The sequence below is a fragment of the Chenopodium quinoa genome, unplaced genomic scaffold (assembly GCF_001683475.1).
Source record: "Chenopodium quinoa cultivar QQ74 unplaced genomic scaffold, ASM168347v1, whole genome shotgun sequence".
NCBI classification, from domain to species: Eukaryota; Viridiplantae; Streptophyta; class Magnoliopsida; order Caryophyllales; family Amaranthaceae; genus Chenopodium; species Chenopodium quinoa.
In genome coordinates, this window is record NW_018743021.1 from 2,407,644 (window position 1) to 2,428,925 (window position 21,282).

The 21,282-nt window shown below is 34.2% G+C and overlaps 4 protein-coding genes across 4 annotated transcripts in view; 1 reads left to right on the top strand and 3 right to left on the bottom strand.

Moving 5' to 3' along the window:
* The first annotated feature begins 1,261 nt into the window (after window positions 1–1,261).
* Window positions 1,262–6,022, top strand: LOC110730269 (SNF2 domain-containing protein CLASSY 4-like). The gene is made up of 3 exons (XM_021910058.1): window positions 1,262–2,806; window positions 3,661–3,828; window positions 3,968–6,022. The coding sequence occupies exons 1-3, from the start codon at window positions 1,541–1,543 to the stop codon at window positions 5,777–5,779; spliced, it is 3,246 nt and encodes a 1,081-aa protein (XP_021765750.1). The 5' UTR covers window positions 1,262–1,540; the 3' UTR covers window positions 5,780–6,022.
* A 661-nt stretch (window positions 6,023–6,683) lies between these two features.
* On the bottom strand, window positions 6,684–10,007 carry LOC110730270 (junctophilin-3-like). The gene is made up of 3 exons (XM_021910059.1): window positions 9,063–10,007; window positions 7,651–7,909; window positions 6,684–7,302 (listed from the first exon to the last, which is right to left on the bottom strand). The coding sequence occupies exons 1-3, from the start codon at window positions 9,827–9,829 to the stop codon at window positions 7,126–7,128; spliced, it is 1,203 nt and encodes a 400-aa protein (XP_021765751.1). The 5' UTR covers window positions 9,830–10,007; the 3' UTR covers window positions 6,684–7,125.
* Window positions 10,008–14,282: 4,275 nt separating this feature from the next.
* LOC110730271 (casein kinase II subunit beta-1-like) lies at window positions 14,283–19,257 on the bottom strand. Its single transcript, XM_021910060.1, has 5 exons — window positions 18,624–19,257; window positions 16,570–16,788; window positions 15,477–15,586; window positions 15,234–15,399; window positions 14,283–14,810 (listed from the first exon to the last, which is right to left on the bottom strand). The coding sequence occupies exons 1-5, from the start codon at window positions 18,862–18,864 to the stop codon at window positions 14,680–14,682; spliced, it is 867 nt and encodes a 288-aa protein (XP_021765752.1). The 5' UTR covers window positions 18,865–19,257; the 3' UTR covers window positions 14,283–14,679.
* An 815-nt stretch (window positions 19,258–20,072) lies between these two features.
* LOC110730272 (coiled-coil domain-containing protein 97-like) overlaps window positions 20,073–21,282 on the bottom strand; it is a 5,136-nt gene continuing 3,926 nt past the window's right edge. The window contains exon 3 of the mRNA XM_021910061.1: window positions 20,073–20,743. Within this exon, the coding sequence (XP_021765753.1) occupies window positions 20,480–20,743 (264 nt within the window). The 3' untranslated portion in view covers window positions 20,073–20,479. The remainder of the gene's footprint in view (window positions 20,744–21,282) is intronic.

Here is a 21,282-nt window from a genome sequence, read left to right on the forward strand (position 1 = left end):
GAAATTTTAAATTTTTGCCACTTAAGTAAAAACGACGAATAGTAATTTATTAGGATTTTAATTATTTAAGAACACTAAATTTTATCATTTTTATTTGTTACAAAACTAAAAATTATCTTTAGATATTAGGATTTATATTATTTAAAAAAATAAAAATTATATTTTGATATTTAAAAAATATAAACTATCATTTGATGTTAATGGTTTTATGTAAATATCTGATGATATGATACTTTCATACAAAATTTTAAAACTTATAATGCAAGAAAAAAATTAAGAGATCACCACAAAAATATTTATATACAAAATGTATATTAAAATTCGTGCATTGCACGCCACATAAGCAAAAGTAATATTTCGACCAATGAAAAATTAGATTTATAATTAATTTAGAATTTTAATATTCAGTCGCCATTTAAGAAAAATTTAACAAATGAAATTTGAGAATTGAAAACAAAAAATAGTAATTTAAGATTTAAATTATAAAAAAAAAACAAAATTATATTTTATATTATCTTTTACATTAGGATTTATATTATTTTTACAAATAATTAGAAATTAAAAAACGTGCATCGCACGGGCTTACATCTAGTGACAATAATAATAATAATAATATTATTAATAATATTATTATTATTAATATTAATAATATGTACATTTGTATATACACATATGTATAGTAATAAATAATCAATAAATAATCAAAGATCACTAATCCGTAGTTAAAAATCACTAATTAATAAGTTCAGTTCAGCTCAGTTCAGTTCAGCTGAGTTCAGTCAATCGGAACAGGCCCTTACTTTATTAGTGTTGTAAGAGTTTTCGTTATTGTTACACTGTATAATTTATTCGATCAGTGTTTACAATGTTTATTTCGTCAATATTATAGTGTTATAAAAACTTTCTCAATTAGTATTAACGACCACATGATGCAAGACAGCCGTAAATAAAATACGTTGTTTACTCAATTTGAGAATTGTGTTACAGTATTTAAAAGTCATGTACAAAGTATCAAGTAAAAAAAAATTCCTTGAAATATGGCGGACTTTTGCATGCATAATTGGCGCGAATTCTTACTAATATCTCATTGCAACATCACATCCTTCTCTCTGAACTCACCTACCTGCATTTATTTATCTCTCACCTCAATTCCATCACCCTTTTTTTTTTGTTAGGATATAATTAAGTTAAATTAAGATATATTTTGTGAATATGTAGTTTTGGCAAGTTAAGTTAATGTTGTAAGCCTATATATATGCGTTTAATGGTAAAGACTCATTAAGCCATTTTCTCTTATTTTTCATGTTGACTTAATGTGGTATCAAGAGCCCTCTAAATTAGAGAATTCTTTTTACGTTTTTTTTCTTTTCCCAGTTCTTCCCAAACACAATCCCTATTTTCTGTTCTTAATTCGTTTTCCTAGTTCGCGTTCTTGATTTTTGATTTTTTTAACTCAGTACAATTCTTCCTTCTTTGTAAGTATAAAATTTAATTCCTCTGTTTCAAAAAATTTTCCATTTTTCCAAGAAATAAATAAAAAATGGAGTATTTACCAGTAGGGAAGAGAACAAGGAGTCAAAGAGCAAAATTGTTAATGGAGCAAAACAAAAGGGCTCGTTTGGCTGCTAAAAGGGAGTGGAAGAAGAAAAAAGATGGAATTTTTGAGGGTAAAATTGGAATTAATGATGAAAAATTGATGGAGGGTAGTGAAGCTATGGTGATTGATGAAGAAGAATTTTTAAAAGGGGTTCATAAATTTAATGAATCAGAGAAGAATTCACAAATTCATGACTTGGGTTGTGTTAAAAAAGAAGTTTTTGATGATGATCATGGAAAAGGGGTTATGATGATGGATGATGTGAATGATGGTGAAAGTGATGATTCTTTGAAAATTTTGGGAGAAAGATGGAATCCTCTTGGGTTGGATTGTGATAATGATGATGATGATGATGTTGAGGATGTGCATGATGATGGATGTCATCCTTTGGATGTGAAAATTAGCCATGATGATGATGAAATGAAGGGAGATGAAGTTAGGGAAGGTGGGAATTGTGAGGAAAAAGATGATGATTTTGAGGGTTTATCAAGTGAAGAAGATGATGTTGAAATGGACAAGGATTTTGTTGGGAAGGAAGATGAATCTTCTAGTTCTTCTGATGAGTATTCAAGCTCAGAGTGTTCTGTTATAGAAGTTGATGAAAATGATGATGTTCTTCTTCATTATTATGATGATGATGATGATGGGATTGATGAATTGAGTGATAATGATGATGATGACAAAAGAAAAGATAGAAATTGTGATAGTGAGTTAAAAAAGAGTGTTTCAATTGAAAAGGAGGAAGAGGAAGTTGGGAAGATTAAGGGTCAAGTGAGTGGTGAAATGAGGAAGCGAGGGAGGCCCCGGAAGTACAACAACACGGCCGAAGCCGAGGCCAAGGTTGAATCTCTACCAATGAACAAGAGTGGTAAGAACACGGCTGAGGTTGAATATCAACCAATGAACAAGAATGTTAAGAATAGGGTCGAGTTGGAGTCTCCATCTATTAAGAATAGAGTTAAGAAGTCTACTAAAGATAATGAGCTTCAGATTAGTATCTTGAATTCGATTTTAGAGGGGAGAGATAAAGGAATAGATGAGAATTTGGCTGATACAAGTGATTATTATCTTCCATTGAAGTTCAAATTTGGTGTTGAGAAGTTGGTTGTGCATGAAAAATCAGAAGATGAGTTAGAAATTGAAAGTTTGTTCAATGATCTTGATTATTCTCTTCGAGCTTGCAATATTGGTGCTGATAAATCTACAGTGGTAAGGTTTTTAAAATTATTTTACGTCTTTAATTTCATATTTAGCCATTTTTAAAGTTCAGAAATGATCATATTCATTAAAACTATACATTTTATGAGATGAATACTTAAAATTCTGGTTGGTTGTGCAACTTATGCATTGATGATTGCTGTAGAATTTTGAACAATGATGGCTTTGTCGCTTTGATGGACTAGGATATTATTATTTTTTTGTTAAAATTTTTAAATGTGATTTTTGAGTAGTTGTGGAAATATGATTTAGTGTTGCAAATAAAGGATTTTATTTGATGGGAATATAGCTTTGTTGCTCAAATGTGGTGTTTTTGAGCACTTGGTTTTTCTTTGAATTTCAAGAGCTTAGTGCTGTGGTATAGCGGTTGAGCATTCTGTTCTGCTGTATTGCTATATGTTGTATCAGATTCACTCAGAAAGTAGTTTGTATTTGGATTGCAGAAGGTAAAGTTTTAGGTGCCCTATCACTGCTGTATACTTGTACCTGTTGTTTGCATAAGGAAGCTAGTCTCTTTCCTTTCGCCTTCCTCATCTTGTATTAGGTAAGCTTACCGTGTTCAAAAGTTTGGACATTATCTCAAGGGATGCAGGTGGAGAGGGAAATGAGGCGGTTTTCATGTTGTGAATGAGATTTAAATTTGTCTAAGCTTGAATATTATCAGAACTTTCTGTTGTTCATACGATATTGGTTAAGCTTAAGCATCTTATGTGTGCTTGACTTTCTTTTTTCAATCACTATCAAGCTTTAGGTCAATTTGGTTAAGCATCTTGTGTGTCCATTTGCGCTGCATATGAGTGTATTTTTACATGTCTTAAACACAAAGTCTGCAACCTGTCCTGCAGTACAACAATAATGTTGACAGTGAAGATGTTCCTTCCAATGATGCCATTTCGCAAGAGGAGCTTTGTGCTAAAGGGAAGCATTATCTCATCCACGACGATGAAATTGGAGTGATTTGCAAATTCTGCTCGTATGTACACTTGGAGATAAAACATGTTATGCCAGATTTTGTAAGTTTGGCATATATTCAAGCTCTTATTATTAGATTGCTGTTGATAATGTACAGTGTTGTATAATCAATCAGTTTTCTCTTACATTTCCATTCAAAAATGTTTATGATGTCGAATATTTTGGTTTTGTATGTAAAAGAACAAGGATCCATTTGGAAGGGGGAACAGAAGAGACTATGGACGGTTCATGTATGATAATAGCATGGCCTGTGATGGGTTTCAGTTTCAGGACTCTAGCTATGATCGTCAAGGTGATCATTTTAGCCCCTCTGATGATATTCAAGGCACAGTGTGGGACCTCGTCCCTGGGGTTAAGAGGAGTTTGTACCCTCACCAGCGCGATGGGTTTGAGTTCATCTGGAAGAACATTGCTGGAGGGATAAAGATTGATGAACTTGTCGAGCCTACTGCTGCATCTGGTTTGGGTGGGTGTATCATATGCCATGCTCCTGGGACTGGAAAGACCCGTCTAGCTGTTGTTTTCGTTCAATCTTTCATGAAGCAATACCAAATGGCAAACCCTCTTATCATTGCGCCTTGTGTCATGCTCCGAGCTTGGGAAGAAGAGTTTGCAAGATGGAAAGTTGATATCCCCTTTTTCAATTTAAATGAGAACGAGTTGTCTGGGAAAGAGGACCCTGAAATCCTCACATACGCCAGGGATATCAAAAATGACAAGACAATTCGATTTATTAAGCTGTCAACTTGGGCCTTAGGGAAGGGCGTTCTGGGTGTTAGCTACACGCTCTTTGGAAAACTTGCTGGTGAGGAGGGCACTAATAAGGAGGTTAGGGAAATTCTTCTTACAAAACCTGGTATTCTAGTGCTGGATGAAGGGCATATTCCTAGGAATGAGAAAAGTAACATATGGAATGTACTGTCTCAGATATCCACAAAGAGACGGGTGATCTTATCTGGAACCCCGTTTCAGAACAACTTTGAGGAACTTCATAACACAATTGCCTTGGTCAGAGAAGAGATTGGATCTCCGATTCTGTCAGCATATTATGAACAAGATGATAGAAGAATCGAAGAGTTGAAGAAAAGGATCACACCTTTTGTGCATGTCCACAAGGGGGAGATATTAAGAGAGAGACTTAAGGGGCTATTCCATTCACTGGTCATGCTAAAACCCTCTAATCTTCAGAAGAGGTGTTTTCAACACTTGTCTGGGAGGAGATTAAACAGATTTTTATATGATAATTTGGTCTCAATAACTTCCGTTCACCCTTCAATCTTTTGTGATGAGAATGTCAAGACACCTAATTTTGTCAATGATGCACTCATGGATCTTTTAAAGAAGCACATAACAGACCTAGATGCTGGGGTAAAAACCCGGTTCCTTGTTGAGCTCATCAAGCTGAGCAAGGGAGAGAAAGTGCTTGTGTTTGGCCAGTATATACCTCCCTTGAACTTCATAGCAGATTTGCTAAAAGCTGCTTTTGGTTGGAACATGGGGAGTGAATTGCTTTATATGCATGGGAAGCAAGACATGAAGGAGAGACAATCTATGATACGGCTTTTTAATGATCCTGGAAGTGAAGCTCGGGTTCTTCTGGCTTCAATAAAGGCATGTGGTGAAGGGATACATCTTGTGGGTGCCTCGAGGGTAGTTTTACTTGATGTTGTCTGGAATCCCTCAGTGGAAAGGCAAGCAATAAGCAGAGCTTATAGGCTTGGCCAAGAAAGAGATGTATTTGTTTATCACTTGATCACCTCAGAGACTCGGGAAGAAGATAAGTATCAGCGGCAGGCAACAAAGGAGCGTTTATCAGAGCTAATGTTTTCTTCAGAGGAAAGCGTGGAGAAAGTGAATACAAGTTCGAGGATTTCAGAAGACCGTGTGCTGGAAGAAATGATTCTTCATGAAAAGACGAAGCCCATGTTTGCCAAAGTAATATACCATCCAAAAGCTGATAATCTGATTGAAAGCTTTAGTATGGATTCCTGACCTTGTAGCATGGTTCAGATGGTAGTTAGTCACTTAGATATCAGTTAGATAATATAGGATTCTAACTTTCCTGACTTCCAGGTACTTTGGTGTTTGATTGTATTTTGTGTTTTTGTCCAATGCCTGGGTTTCCAGAACTGAGCCTGAACAACTGTAAGTGTGCAATTTTTTGGCTTCAAATTATGTAATCAGGACTTTCTAACAGCACTTCTCTGCAAATCCACAAAATTGAAACTGTTATTAGATACCTGTTACATAATTCTACTAAGCAGGCCCCAGGCCGTGAATTCTGAAGGGAAGTAACCTTGTTTCTGCTTCAGATAGAAGCACCTATACGAAGATTATCCCTCTCGGGATGACATTTTTTAGCAATCAATTAACCACATTTAAGGGATAAAAAGGATGTGTTGGGGTAGCTCTATCAGCGTAAGGCTGTTCAGGATTTATCTCATATCTGAATATTTTGGGTTAAATATGCATAACAGTGGTTTATACTAATATTTTTCATTAATCTTCTGTGGGACTTTTGGGTATCCTGTGTAATTAATTTAACCCAACAGCACTTGACTTTTGGGTATCCTGTGTAATTAATTTAACCCAACAGCACTTGCCGAATACAAGTCGATTGCTTCATTTGATTGGAAGAGAAGCCGTCAACAAGAAGGCAATTCATGATGAGGCCTTTTCTTTTATCATCCTTATAAGAGGCTCAGGTCAATAAAAGGCATATTGTAAAGGATCACTCTTCAAGAGTAGTCCAGCTTGATGATAATACATTACTTACCAGCTAAAAGTTGACAGTTTGATTGAAAGCTTTGATTTTTCCTGTAATAAACTAAAGAATGAATATACAAGTAAAGCTTATATGCTACTCCCTACGAAGTATATTTTTGATGCTGAATCAGACATAAAAAAGACTTGATGCTGGAATAAATTGAATAGACAGGCAAATTTTTTACATGTTGACGCAGGCTATATGGATAAATGATATATAGCTGCTGTTCCCGAACAATGATCATACACCAACTATCTAGTAAAAGCTACAACTACTACAAAAATGATGGCCTAGCCTTCAGCACCTTCGGTGCCATTTCCAGAACATCACTAATATTCAGCTATGTACATTTTGGTTTACGAGCTACGAAGATTGAGATTTGACCTTTTTGATCATCTACATCTGCTTTTACTGATTGTAGTAAAAAGCAGTTCTCATTCTCCTTTCTAGTAGGGAGGCGAAGTATGAAAATCAAACAGCATTTGATAAGCAATTATATCAATTCGGGAATTGAATTCTGATCCTCCAGAAATTTCAAGTGCTGGTCTCTTGTTTTTTAATGAGGGTTTAATTAGACACATTGAAGCGATGTTTTACTGTCGATTCCTTTATGCATCCTTGTTTGAACAGCTTTCACAGCAGCCACTCGCGCTGCATTAGCTGCTCTATTAGCAGCTGCTACAGCTTTGTTCACCCTGTTATCTACTGATTTCACCTTATATGCTCTCTCAGATGCTTGCCTTGCTTTCTGCATACAGAATAAGTGCAGAAAATTCAGATACTGATGGTTATATTTTCCAAAGTTCATCTCCTTATATTAAGATTATGGCCCAATATTACTAAAAACCTAATATTATAGTTATTTTTGTAGTTCTATTCTAATTAATCAATCTTTATTAGTGGGAAAGTCAATCACATACCTTTCATTAATCTCGGACATACTAATTAACTATACATGACTAGTTGACTACTATACCCAGACGAAGGGAGTATAATTAGACTGCAGTAGCACTTGTTTGTGGTCAACCATGCATAGACACCAAGACTAAAAATTCAACAATATTTTCATATACTGGAGAAGTAGAGCGTTCTTTACCTGGATAGCAGTAGAAACTTTGCAAGGGTAAGCTGAAAAGGGGGAATCAGGCAGTTGAGTTTGACAGCTAGCCTTGACAAGAAGCCCATTTTGCCAGTAACCAGATTGAGCTTCCCATTTTCTGAAAGTGTAAACACCTAGCCCATGCCTTCTGCCCTCATGCCAGGACCCCTCATATTGGTGTCCATTACCAAATTTGTAAACTCCAAAACCATGCATCTTATCAGCAAAGTATTCACCAGCGTACAAATCTCCATTTCTGCAAAATGAGTATGAATATGAGCTTAGCCTTTTGCTGGGATTAGAAAGCAACACTAAATCATTGAAGTTCACAACCTCTGAGGTTTGTACAATGATATTTTTCCTGACAGATAACAATCCAGCAAATTCCACGCAACACAAACTATTTAATTTTAGAACAATAGTGAATAGTGTATTATTAATCCATTGAGTCTTGTTTACAAACAGGTAGTACACGTAGAGGTCATTCAGTGAATTAAATGTAGCATAACATATAAGTTTCAATGTCTCAATTGTCTACTACATCTTTTGGTAACCACACCGAAACACGATCAAAATAACCCCATGATATGTTTCTGCTGTCAACTCCATATATACAGCCAAACCTAGGAAATTCTCCCTCACTTGCTAGTTAGCTAAAGACCAATAAAGAAAGTAGTTAAAGGATTACTAAAGAAGAAACACTTTTCTTAGAAGGCTCGTACAACAACTAGCTTGTCAAAAAAATTATAGATTATGAATCTAGTAGCTTATTCAGCAAATAAGCAACAGAGAAGTTGCTAACAACTACCCTTAAATTCTAAAAATCTGCTTCACCAACCAAATCATCCAGACAACGAAAGTAGTTAAAACATAAATTAGACAAACTTGTCTCATATTGATTCTTCATTTCAACCTAAAATACTCAGCCCCAATGTAACAACACCCGACACAATGCGCATTAACATCAAACACTTCCTTTTCAAAAAAGAAAAAAGAAATAAAGTGCATAAACCTCATCAATACACTCAAATGACTCAAGTCTGAAGCCTCAATACGACAACACCTCAAAGAGGCTTCTACCACTACCCATGGCAAGGTAGGATGCATTGGATACTCGACTATGCGTGACCTTAATTGTATAATAACCGATAAACTTCCTACAATTGACCCACACAATGCATGTATGCTACTTTACAATAAGCAAGAATATGATAAGCTAATTGATTTACTCTATAATAGTCCAATCCAAACCCAAATAATAGTACACTAATAATGGACATAAACACCAACAAACAACAATGTAACACATGAAACTTCAAACTATAGAGAAAATAACACAAAACATTAAGCAACATAACTAAAACCAAACAAAATACAAGCAATAAAGCTAAATTCAACCAAAAAATTACCTATATTGGTAAAAACCAAATCCATGCTTAACACCCCACTTGAATTCACCAACATACTTACTACCATCTTGAGAAGAATAAATCCCACAACCATGAGATTGACCATTAGACCATTCACCTTGATAAACATCCCCTGTAAAAAACCTATAAATCCCAATTCCATGCCTTAATCCATTCCTATATTGACCCCTATATCTACTCCCTTTTGCCCATGTTTCAACTCCATAACCATCATACTTCCCATCTACCCAATCACCCTCAAATTTCCCACACAAATAATAGTGGTAGACCCCACTTCCTGAACACTTACCCTTATGAAATTCACCCTCATAAACATCTCCATTGCTAAAACCCTTTACACTAAATCCTGAATTTAGGGTTTTCTCCCATTTGGGGTTTGACCCAATTGTCCAAACAACTGGATTTGAGGAATTTAGGGTTTGATTTTTTACAGAAAGTTGGAATTGTGGGGTAAAAATTCTGGGTTGTGGGATGTGGGGTAAAGCTAAAGCTAGAACAAGAACAGCAAAAAAAGCAAATACCCAGATGAAATCGATTGAGTTAGAGATGAGAATGTAGAGAGAAGAGAGAGAAAGTAGGATTATAAAAAGATACAGAATTAGGGTTCTTTGGATCTTGTTGGTTGTATGGCTTAATCTTTGATAAAGATGAAAGGCCAAATCTTTTGGGAATGTTATTGAATCCATTAAAGAGCTCTTTAGTGTTCTTTGATTGGTTGATTGTAAAGTAGTGGAAGTTTTGCTCATCAACTAAGTCACAAATTTGGGATTTTTCTGCTCATTTTTTGGGAATTTGATTTGTTGGATTTGAAGGAGATGAAAAATGGTGGGTATTATTATTAATTTATTTTGGGAAATTGTTGGATTTTAGGTTAGTTGATGGATTTAGTTATCTGTTGGTGATTTTGCAAAGCAAAGTCAAGTTGCTCAACTCTCTTATATGAAAAGGTTATGGGATGGGATGGGATGGGATGGGATGGGATGGTTGAGCTTATGGGTATGCAAGTGGGTCCATAATTTGAGAGAGACATCATATCTATATTTTAATCCTCAAAATTAGAATTTTAATCTTAATCTTAATTTATTTTATCTTGGTTATATAATCATAATCTTATTCCATATTTTAATACAATAATATCTTTGTTGTAGAATAGATAAATTATAAAAGGGTCAATGTATTAATGAGTTTGTATGTGTTGGCAAATAGAAATGATGTAATTTGGATATGTTCAATTATTGTTAATTAACGTATGATGTGTATTGTATATGGTTTGAAGAATCTCAAATAGAGTGTTGATAGTATATGACAGGTGCAATTATTGACATAAATATTATACTAATAACCGCAAGAAGTGTTGAAATTTGAAAACTACTATAGTATAATATATTATACTCGTATATTTTATCCTGTAATCAAGGCCAAATATATTTGATAATTAATATCCTTATTTCTCTTATAAAAACAGTACTATGCATAAAGAAACTTGAAGAAGAATGATTCATTAAACTTATCGAATGATTCATTAAACTTATCTCTCCAACCCAAACAACATAGATGGATTGAACTTTGGTTCACATTGATCTGGTACAACTGATTCAGCAAAAAGACTTGCGTTGGTCCACAATAATATTATTGTGGACCCGAGAGTTATACACACGCAAATAACATTATATTGAACCTAGTGACCCTTATTTTAAATATAGTAACCTTATTTTTAACATAGTAACCTTTATTATAACATGTGTAATGTTTAACATTATTGTGTACTTGAATACGACGTTATGACCCTAATTTTAACATAGTGACAATTATTATTCATATTGACCAGTGTATATAAATATTTCATTGAATAGCCAATATATTACCAAAATGACTTTTATTTCAACATAGTGACTTTATTTTTATTATAGTGACTTTTTTTTTTAATTATTATTATTAATAAAAGAACCATAATTTCTCTAATATTAGTGGTCCACAATAAATTAGTGTGAACTAGGTTCATTTAAAAATTCGTCCTGATTCAGTCTATATTGTACCAAGGTGATAACCACAATTAGTTGACAAAGTTACGTCAACTTTATTCAAATTGTGATATGACTGATGGAGATGCAAATTTTGATACGGTGTATTGAAAATGCCAAGTTGATGGCCGATTATTAAACTTATTTCGTCCCATTTTTATTGTTTCATTATACTCCCTAATCCATAGTAAAATTCACTTAATTTTCCCACCTAAATGCAATGACGATGCCAATTTTTTTTTTGAAAGCTATCATATTTAATATTTTTGAAATTTAAATATTGGAAGTTTTTACGTTACAACTAAAATCTATCAATTTTTCATAGGAAATTAAAACAACTTTAAATAGCACACTAATAAATGACCTCCTACATTGAAGTAAGGGCATATTCTCTTACGTTGAAATTCAGTTCAGTTTAGTTCAGTTCAGCTCAGTTCAGTTCAGTTTAGTTCAGTTCAGTTTAGTTCAGCTCAATTTAGTTAAGTTCAGCTCCTAATTTCCTTCTCTTATAAAATATTCAGTTCAGTTCAGTTCAGCTCAATTAAGTTCAGTTGAGTTCAGTCAATGAGAACAGACCCTAAGAATTATACAACGTTGAACAGATACTATATCATAATTTTGATTTAAATAAAAAATTTTAAAATTACAAAATATATGTAATTCTTATAATTCATGTATAATAGCGATTTATTTTTAAAATGTACAAATCAAAAGTAGGCTTTATATAAATCGTGCATCGCACGGGTTCTAACCTAATATTTGTATATAGGATGGTAGACCAAAGAGAATAAAATTGTTAAAAGGGGCCCTTCAATCCGATCATTCGCGACCCTGCCCTTAATAAATTATTTTGATTAATTAGTTATTTAACTTAAATATTCTTATTTTGCTTATAAAAGATAATGGGACATAATAATTAGATTTGAGCGAGAGGTTAAGTGTTTAATTCTAACACTTTTAATATTTTCAGCTAAGATCCTCCACTGATTGCTGATTAATGGGAGTACTCCATATGTCCTTGACTCCTTGCCATTTGCCCTACATCAAAAAAAAAAAAAAAAAAAAAAAAAAAAAAAAGTATAATTAGTCAATTCAAAAGAACATTGAAAGCAAAAAGGCAAAGGCTCCATATTTCATAATATCCACGTCAAGAAAAAGGGTAGTGGATAGGATAGGATTAAGCGAATTCTAATGTTTTCATTTTTGCTCTTATCTTTTGGCTTGTTGGCCCCTACGCTATGTTTCGCATGTTTTATGTGTCTCCGTATGCATGATTTGAGCCATACGTTTGAGATTTTGAATAGCAACTTCTTTATTTTAAAATTTCCAAGGACTATTTTAGTCAATTCATTGTGACATGAGGCAACTAAAATCTAAATGATTGTGTTGGTCCTTATAGATAGGTCACTTTCGCCAAAGGTATATAGACTATAGAGTAGTATTTCGTATTTCCTCTGTTTTTAAATACTTGTTTAATTTTTTCATGCGCGGAATTTTAGGAGAAATTGGAAAAAGTAATAAAATGTGAAGGTAATGGAATAGGTGAAAAATTATAAAAAAAATTGTAAAATACAAAAGTAGTGGGGAGAATTAGAGGAGAGAGTTCTGTAAAAAAAAAAAAAAAAAATTAAGGACATAGAATAAGAAATTAATAAAATATACTCTGTAATTTATGTTGGATCCACTAGGTGAGAGAATTGAATTAAATATTATAAAAAGCTTAAGCAAGTATTTAAAAGAAAGTGGAACAAGTATTTAAAAACGAATAGAGCATTAAATAGAGTATTAAATTGATTACGCATGTTAAGGTTGAAAATAAAAATTAAATAAAAAAAAATACGAAGTATGTATTATTATACATACATGATTTTATATAATTTGTCTCCCATCTACTTTAATTAATGATTTAAATTACTACAGAGTCCTGTTCACCTCACTTTTTTTACTTTTTTTTTTGAAATGATATTATTTTACTAAAATGTAATTATTTTTGCTGACATGTACTTATTTTTGTCGATTCTCTAATTTATTTTTTTCTTAAAGTTACTATTTTTTATTGAACTAAAATTACTTTTACTGAGCTAAACTTATACTATTTTCTAAACGGAAAACTAAAATTATTTTGCTGAATATTATATTTCTTTTTTAAGGTGAAGTGAACAAAACCTAATTCTACTTTGGGAAAAGAATTGATGATAGTTTGACAGTATCATAGGTAGTGTAGTTGGCTGTTGATCGCTACTTTGGGTTTTTCCTACTAAGGGCTTGTTCACATTTACTAAACTGAGCTGTACTGATTAGAGTTAAACTAAATAAAATTGAAATGAATATTTTATAAGAAGAGGAAATTAAGAGCTAAATTGAACTGATTGGAGCTGAACTTAAATTAAGCTGACGTGAACATGCCCTAATAACCCTCATTTCCTCAGTGCTCTAATTAGCTCTACTTTGTGAATAACTCTATTCTCAATGATGACGTAAAACTGGTGTCAAAATAAAAATAAAAATAAAAATAAAAATGATGAAGCAAAACTAACAAAAAAGAATGTTGAGATTTTGAAGTTATAAAACTACCAATATTATCATTGAAAGTTTAAGTGACACCGTTGGAATAAAAGGATTAGTTAAGTAAGCACGTCATGTGGATTGTGGAACACATTCATAAAACTCACTTTGCCATTCTAGAATTAGCAAGAGAATGCTTTATGAATTGCAGGAACTAAGGGTCTATTGTCATTGACTGAACTCAGCAAAATTGAATTGAACTAAATTGAATATTTTATAAGAGAAGAAAATTAGGAGCTGAACTAAACTGAAAATAAACATATGAGAACAGACCCTAAGTTGTGGGCTCGTGGCAATAGTTTCTGCAATACTTCGTAGTTCCTACATTAATTCTCTTTCCCTGTATTTTAAAAAAAAAGAAGGATCCTCAATTCTTTCCAAGTTCGATGTCCTCCATCGTTGTCCACGAGTAGCAATTTTACCATGCATGGTTTAGCAAGAAGCTATATCAACAAGCACAGGTTACTCGGTGCATCAATCGTAACAAAAGCCACCCCAGACGGTCCAGGTGCCTATTCTGCGGTATACTCTGGTTAAAATTCTTGTATTTCAGCTATACATTATGCATTCTTTTACTCTAAAAAAACAAGAATTATGATGAACCAAGAGTACAGATTATAAAATACACGAAAATTTTTACTATCTGGAAGGGGAACTCAGGGAGCCAGAATTTCATACTACGAAAATGAAGGGTAAAAAAAAAAAAACACTACAATATTAATTGGAAGACTTCAGGAGAACAGTACAAAGCTTACAAACGCTCTTCAATAGGAATCTAAAATTGTAAATAGTAATGACAGGTTAAGTGCAGTATTTAAACTGCTATTTTTTGGGGGATGGTACATTTACGGCAAATATAGCCTTTAACCCAGAAGTAACAATTTCCTAGTAGCTTCAGAGGTTTTTGATCTCGCATCTCCTTGAAATTCAACATCCAGCAGCATATCCTCCCGTGGTATACAGAGGTCATGAGCTGCAAATTTGTCTTAGCCTGGAGAATCTTCCCACTGTCATGGCTTGTGAAGCTTGAAACCGAACACCCTTTGAGTATAGCTCTGACTAGGTTTTTGAGGCTTAAGATGTGGGTATGTCATCAAAAAGAGGTGAGGAAAGGTCGTTCCAAAATATGCTCCATCAACATCTACAACCCGTTAATGAAAACGTATAGAAGGATGAACTCGTGCAAATAATTTGTAGATTACTCAAACCACAACAGAGGCACATTTGAATCGCGCAACAATTTGGAAAAAAAAACCTTCAGAAAATAAGATGAAGCAATGAGCTAGAATGATCACAATTTTCCATGGCAAAGGAGAAAAATGATGCAACAGTCAATTCAATCTCATTTTCATATACAATCACATCAACACCTAAAACATATTTATCCTTATAGCTACTTAAATTCTACATGCAAAAAAAAGCCAAAAACAGCATTAATAGATGCACATCCACACCCAACAACGGTAAAGCCAAAAAGCGGGCAGGCAAAGCACATACGAGTTAAATACTACTAAATGAAAGCAAACAAGCAAGAGCAAAGAATGCCCAATAAAGTAAAGGATACTGCCTTGATACTTAGACCGAGGGTAGTAAATATCTTCACATTTAGGACAGTAGATTTTTACGGTGCTTGATCGAGCAAGATCTGATTGTCCAACTGGAAGGCAAGGTTGTCCACAGCAATAAACCCTTGGACATCTCCCAAAGTCATAATTTTTGTATTTCTCAAGCTGTATGCCCACAGAACACCCTGTTAGTATTATAGCATCCTAGGTATGACATGATGTAACTGGGAAACAATTCTCACCATTGCAGTAATCCCTTTGCTTGTCAATATGTATCGTGCATGGATTAAACCATATAGCATTTCTGCCGCAGATTCAACCAATTCATTCTGTTCTTCAGTAAACATATCACCTGTATAACAAAAACATACATTCCTTGTAAGAACAAACATTAAACTCGGACAGCATCATTACTATATCTGCAACCTGTACACAACCCACAAAAATTATGGCAGTAATTCAGTAAATTTATATTCACCACCAACAGATCCCAGTTACAAGTTGTTCAACGACAGAAATAAGTGTTTGCTGATATCTAGTATGTAGTTATGTACTCCCTCTGTCCCTACTTGTTTGTCCCATTTTCTTATATAGTAACAAGTGCCTACCATTTACCCAATTGGCATACTCAAAAAAGTGTAAAAGACAAAGATACCCATCAACTTGCAAAATTTTGGTTCAAGCCCTTATATAGTAACAAGTGCCTACCATTTACCCAATTGGCACTCTCAAAAAAAGTGTAAAGACAAAGATACCCATCTACTTGCAAAATTTTGGTTCAAGCCCTAATAAAGCACATTTTGCCAATGGAGCAAACAAATAGAGACGGAGAGAGTAAAGTGTAAGATTCCCTTACAACACCATTCACAATGAATGCTTGCACCCATAGAACTTGTCAATAAAAAAAAGATACAAGTGCTTGCTCGTTCCTTCGAATATGTACAGAGTAATGTACCAGTACAGTACCAAATACCATGAATACTTGCACATAAAAAGCTTGTTCATTAGTCAAGAGAGAAAAACTCAATTAAGCAAGAAAAAACATTCTTCACTTGACCCAAAAGATATCAGGAAATGGGGCAAACAAAGGGAAGAGGCTTCTTACGCTGAACTATATGGATCACCAAACATTCACTCAAATTAATAAAGAGCACTAGTATAATTCACAGATCTGAAGTTAAATATACAAGCAATACTAATTTATTGCTGGCTACGCATGTAGACTCAGCATAAGCCCTATAGTCCTTAAAATAACTCGGTGGTCAGTATTACTAAGAAAAATATTTATTATCTCTAAACAAGTAACTAATGCACAGTGTAAAACTTAGAGCTCACCATGTGAAGATTCCACATCAAGTATCAGATCTAGAGCATAGTCATAGTATGGAACTTGACTGCTTAACCCACACAAGTTAAAATCATCTTGGATGTAATCATCATCAACTTCACAAAAAAACTCATTTCCTCGCAAGTTGCAAAACCATGAGATCCAAGAAGTGTCATCGCCATCAGACCCACTAACATCAGACTCTTCACTATCTGTTTCAGATTCGTCTGCAAGTCAAGAGGTAAAAACATCAAGAGGGCAAACCCAAAAAAAAGGGGAAAGTCAGAAAACAAAGACAAGGTAAAAAACAGCCAAAAAAAAATGTTAATTGTGCATTTAGCGTTTCTACCATAGTCAAATTAACACTTCATATTTGTGTCAGTGGAGGAAATGTTGAAAATGGAGAAAAAATAGAGTTTGGGAAGCCTGATTCAAAATCAAACTAACACAAATATAAAGACCTTCCAATATTGTTAAAATTCTTCCCTCTGTAAGGAAATAGTAGTCACGTAGTTTCTACCCTTCAAAAGTAGTATGACATTCTTTTACAGTCTCTTATGTAATAGTTGAATTTATACTATCATCACCCCACAAAAAATTAAGCAAACCTTTACTATATTAAAAAAGATGAAAGATTGTTTCTGAACATCTTAACCACTATTTTCCTACAATATTATGTGAATATTAATTTTTGAAATAAGGGAACCACTAACACCACTTTATCATTATGAGCAATTAGTTTTGCAACTACAAATGACAAAACAATCCACCTGTAAAATACTTGCACATAAACTGAAGCTGAACAAATCAGCTAACCAGACCCACATCATCGATAAATATTACAGTGTTTGTCAGAAAAGTTTTATTAGATACAAGATAACTCAAATTACTGCATTGAAGTGCACATTCCTTCCACCTCAAACATTAGTCCAAACTCTCATGTATCCAAATTCCATGGCCAATCAAAGGCCCTACCTAATACTCTGATCAGCCTGATAAAATATTAAGCTAATTCAATGTTAGATCAAGAACATATAAATAGAGCCCGTCTTAACCCCAAATCCACACCTCTACAAGTCCATATAATGGAGGGGAAACAGTCTAATAAAGCTCAGATAGTGATTAAACCCCAACATAGGTTTATCTGGAATATGTACCTACAAATCAGTCATTCATTCCAATACACACATGTTATTACACTAAATAGTCTAGGAAAGCTATACAAGACCATATCTCTCAAGTCCCTACTTTGGAGGTGAAATAGTCTAGGAAAAAAGTCAGAAGACTAAAATCAATATTAAAGACAGCCCAAAATTTTATGAATACAACATGGAGAATTTCTTGTTCAAAGACGAGTTATCAGTCCTCATCCTCTTCCTCACGAAACACTATTTTCTTTGCCTCATGCAGCTTCTTAGTGCTTATTCCTCCCTTCCCATGCCTCCCACAACAACCTTTCCTTTTCCTGCAGCTCGAAAACTCGCGAAGAAGCCAGGAATGCTGTTTTATACTTATCATCCAAAATATTTCCAAGGACCCTAATAGTTTTTGTGTCCATTAACACCTGCTTGTACCAAATTTGAAGCACCCTCTATTTAATACCTCATATAACTCATTTTATTCAAACCCCTTTGACAAGGCACACAATAGTCAACTTTATCCCTTCCATTAAATATCTGCAATCCGATTAAAAAAAAAAAACTTTCCCCCATTTCATGTAAAATAAATAAATTCATGAGCTTATACATGATGCAGGACAATCTAATATAGAAACATGTCACTCAAAATAATCTTAATGAATCCTTTCCAAACAAAAAAGTGACCCAACCCGAAATACTCGACCGCAAATCAGATCAAAGTAGATTCATTCAACTCAAAATACACCACCATATACCAAAAACACTAAACACCATTAATCAAAATTCTCATAACACATCAAAATGCAGCATTTTTTTTCTATAAAAACACAGTAAAACAACAAAATCAGCTGAAAACAATCACAAATCACAACATTCCAAAAATAGAAAATTTAAAAATCCAAGAGAGAGAAAGCTGAACATACCATCGGAGCAACGATTCTTAGAGAGAGGAACAGCGCGAGAATCTCTCTGATCAGACGGCTGTTTACCACCACCACCAGTAGTACTGATAATCGACTGTGCCGACAATCTATCCTTATCTTTACCATTCAATCCTTTCGAAGTTGAAGGCGACGATCTCTCCAAGTGTTTATCCAACGCATCATTGATCCTTTTCCGATCCACCGCACCCATCTCCGCCTTCGATCCTCGATCCTTATACATCTCTTTCTCTCTCCTCCCAAAACTTCTTCACACAAACTTCAATCAATCAAACAAACAATCAATCAATCACTCACTCAATCAATCAATCACAGTTTATTTGAAGAATCGGGTATCTACAAGGAGCAGTTCTTCAAGCTTAACCCTAAATACACATTAATTTTTTTTTTAAAAAAGCTAGTGATACACACAGAAAATGGTGGAATGAAGATAGAAATTGGAACCCTAGAATTGAGAAATTGGGGATTTGAAAATAGGGTTGTTGGTAAAATGCGAAACCAAACGAATCGAAAGAGAGTGAATCGGCGAGAGGAAGAGGAGAGAGAAAGGGGGGAGAAATTAGGGTTTAGGAGAGAGAAAGGAGAATGGGGAGCTTAGCCATCTCTCTCTCCTCTGTTTCGCTTCTCTCGTGTTCTATTTTTTTTTTTTTTTTTTTTTTTTTTTTTTGGGAAAAAGGTGGGGAGAAGATATTTTATTTTCGTTCTTCTACTTTGATTTGCCTGTTTCGTTTGGGCGTTTGTTAGATGGTTTGTTTTTGGTTGGATTCAAATATGAAAGGGGATGCTAGAAACTCCTCATAGTGGCCTGAAATCGTGGTTCTAACCGTTTGTTTTGGCCATTGTCCAATGAGCAGATATTTGAAAAGCATGGACCCACGGGCCACAATCTTATTTTATAGGTCGGAAATATTGTTAATGTTTGTTTGGCTAACATAAAATTTACGGTAGATATATAGAATGGTGCAATAACGTTGGTGCTTGTTTGGCTAACATAAAATTTACGGTAGGTATATAGAAAGGTGAAATAGAAATACCGAGTATTGAGAAAAGAAAAATCAAGAGAGTTATTTTGCCGATATGGATATGGCAAGTTTAACACAATATGTATGTAACTAACCAAGTAGTGTTGACTTAGTTTTAGGGAAAAATCTTCAAATTAGGAATAGTTTAATAGGAGTACTACATAGTAAGATTACCTTACCTTTTTTTCTCCTACTTTTAAAGCGTCTAGCTTGCTTTCTCAATCCAAGTAAACCATTAATAGGATTCGAATCGACTAGACAATCCTACTGTTCACTAGGAAAAAATAACCGCATAAAATGTAAATTGCCATAATTTAATGATGATGATTAACGAATCTAATTTGAGTTCATTAAACAAACAAGGCAAATTCAGACAACATACAATCTGAAATTGACAAAAAGTAACTTGTTTACTATATCCCAAGAAATATGTAAATAAAAAATTAAGTACCGAGTAATATACAGCTGAAGTGATTAATTTTTATTTACTAGATGTGCTAAGGTAGTTTGTCATAATGTTATCCAGATAGTGACAATAAGAGAGTTTCCAAGCTCAACGAAAGGCAAAACAATTGGCCAGAAGACAAACTATACGACTAGTATTTGAACTAACCAAGTTAGGGGGGACAAAACTGTAAACATAAAACTACAAAGCTTAAACACTTTCCTACAATGTACAAACAGTCCCATGCGCTGAGTTGTCGACAGACCAGGCATCTCTGCGCCTTGGGCGGCCTAGGCAAGCTTGAGAAGTGCTCTCATAGTAATATAACATTCAATACAGGCCAACTTCGACAACAGTAGGAATTACTCTGATCAATCTTCTTCAAAGTACTTCTCCTCAGCATCGTAATTGGCTTCTTTTGACCAGTGATCATCCAAGGTCTCATCTTCATCTATCTTGGAATAATTAACATGTTCATGATCTTGACCAGATAGGAATTTCTGCTGCATAATGTAAGTAAATTGATCCAACTGCTCCTGCATTTCTGCAGGAGATAACACTGGTCTCTCAATATTCATGGAACTGGCGGTAGCAGTGCCATCTGTTATTCCATTTTGATCATGCACAGGCTGCACCTGCATAAGTTTTAAGGGAAAAACAACAATTAAGTGTCAGGAAAAGGGCATGATTTGTTCTAAGCATGTCAATATTTAAAGCTCCTTGAAGCCCACAAGATATATAATGACTTTGACGCCACACATAAATAAAAAGTAAGCATCTATCATGCCAGAGATACAATCTTCTCTGGGCAATAACTGTGTAGAAGTCAAGGAGGACATAGAAATATGACCACCATTTCAGTGAATACTTCCTCAAATTAAACAATTTAATTTCAAACAATTTTAGGGTCCAATAGAAGCACAGAGCAGGAGAGAGGATCAAGAAATGGCATTTTCAGGAGTACTATCAGCAAAATATTAACAGCTTTCTCTTCTACCCTCCCAGCAATCTTGACTCTGGTAATAACATACCACCATGCCGTACTGACAGTACCATCACTGAACTAATACTGGATCATCATTAATTAAGTAGCTACCTAGGAGCCATCATGAAAATAACCGCTTCTTCTCCAAGACAATAATCTGTCCTGGTTGACTAGTTAGTTCCCTGCTAC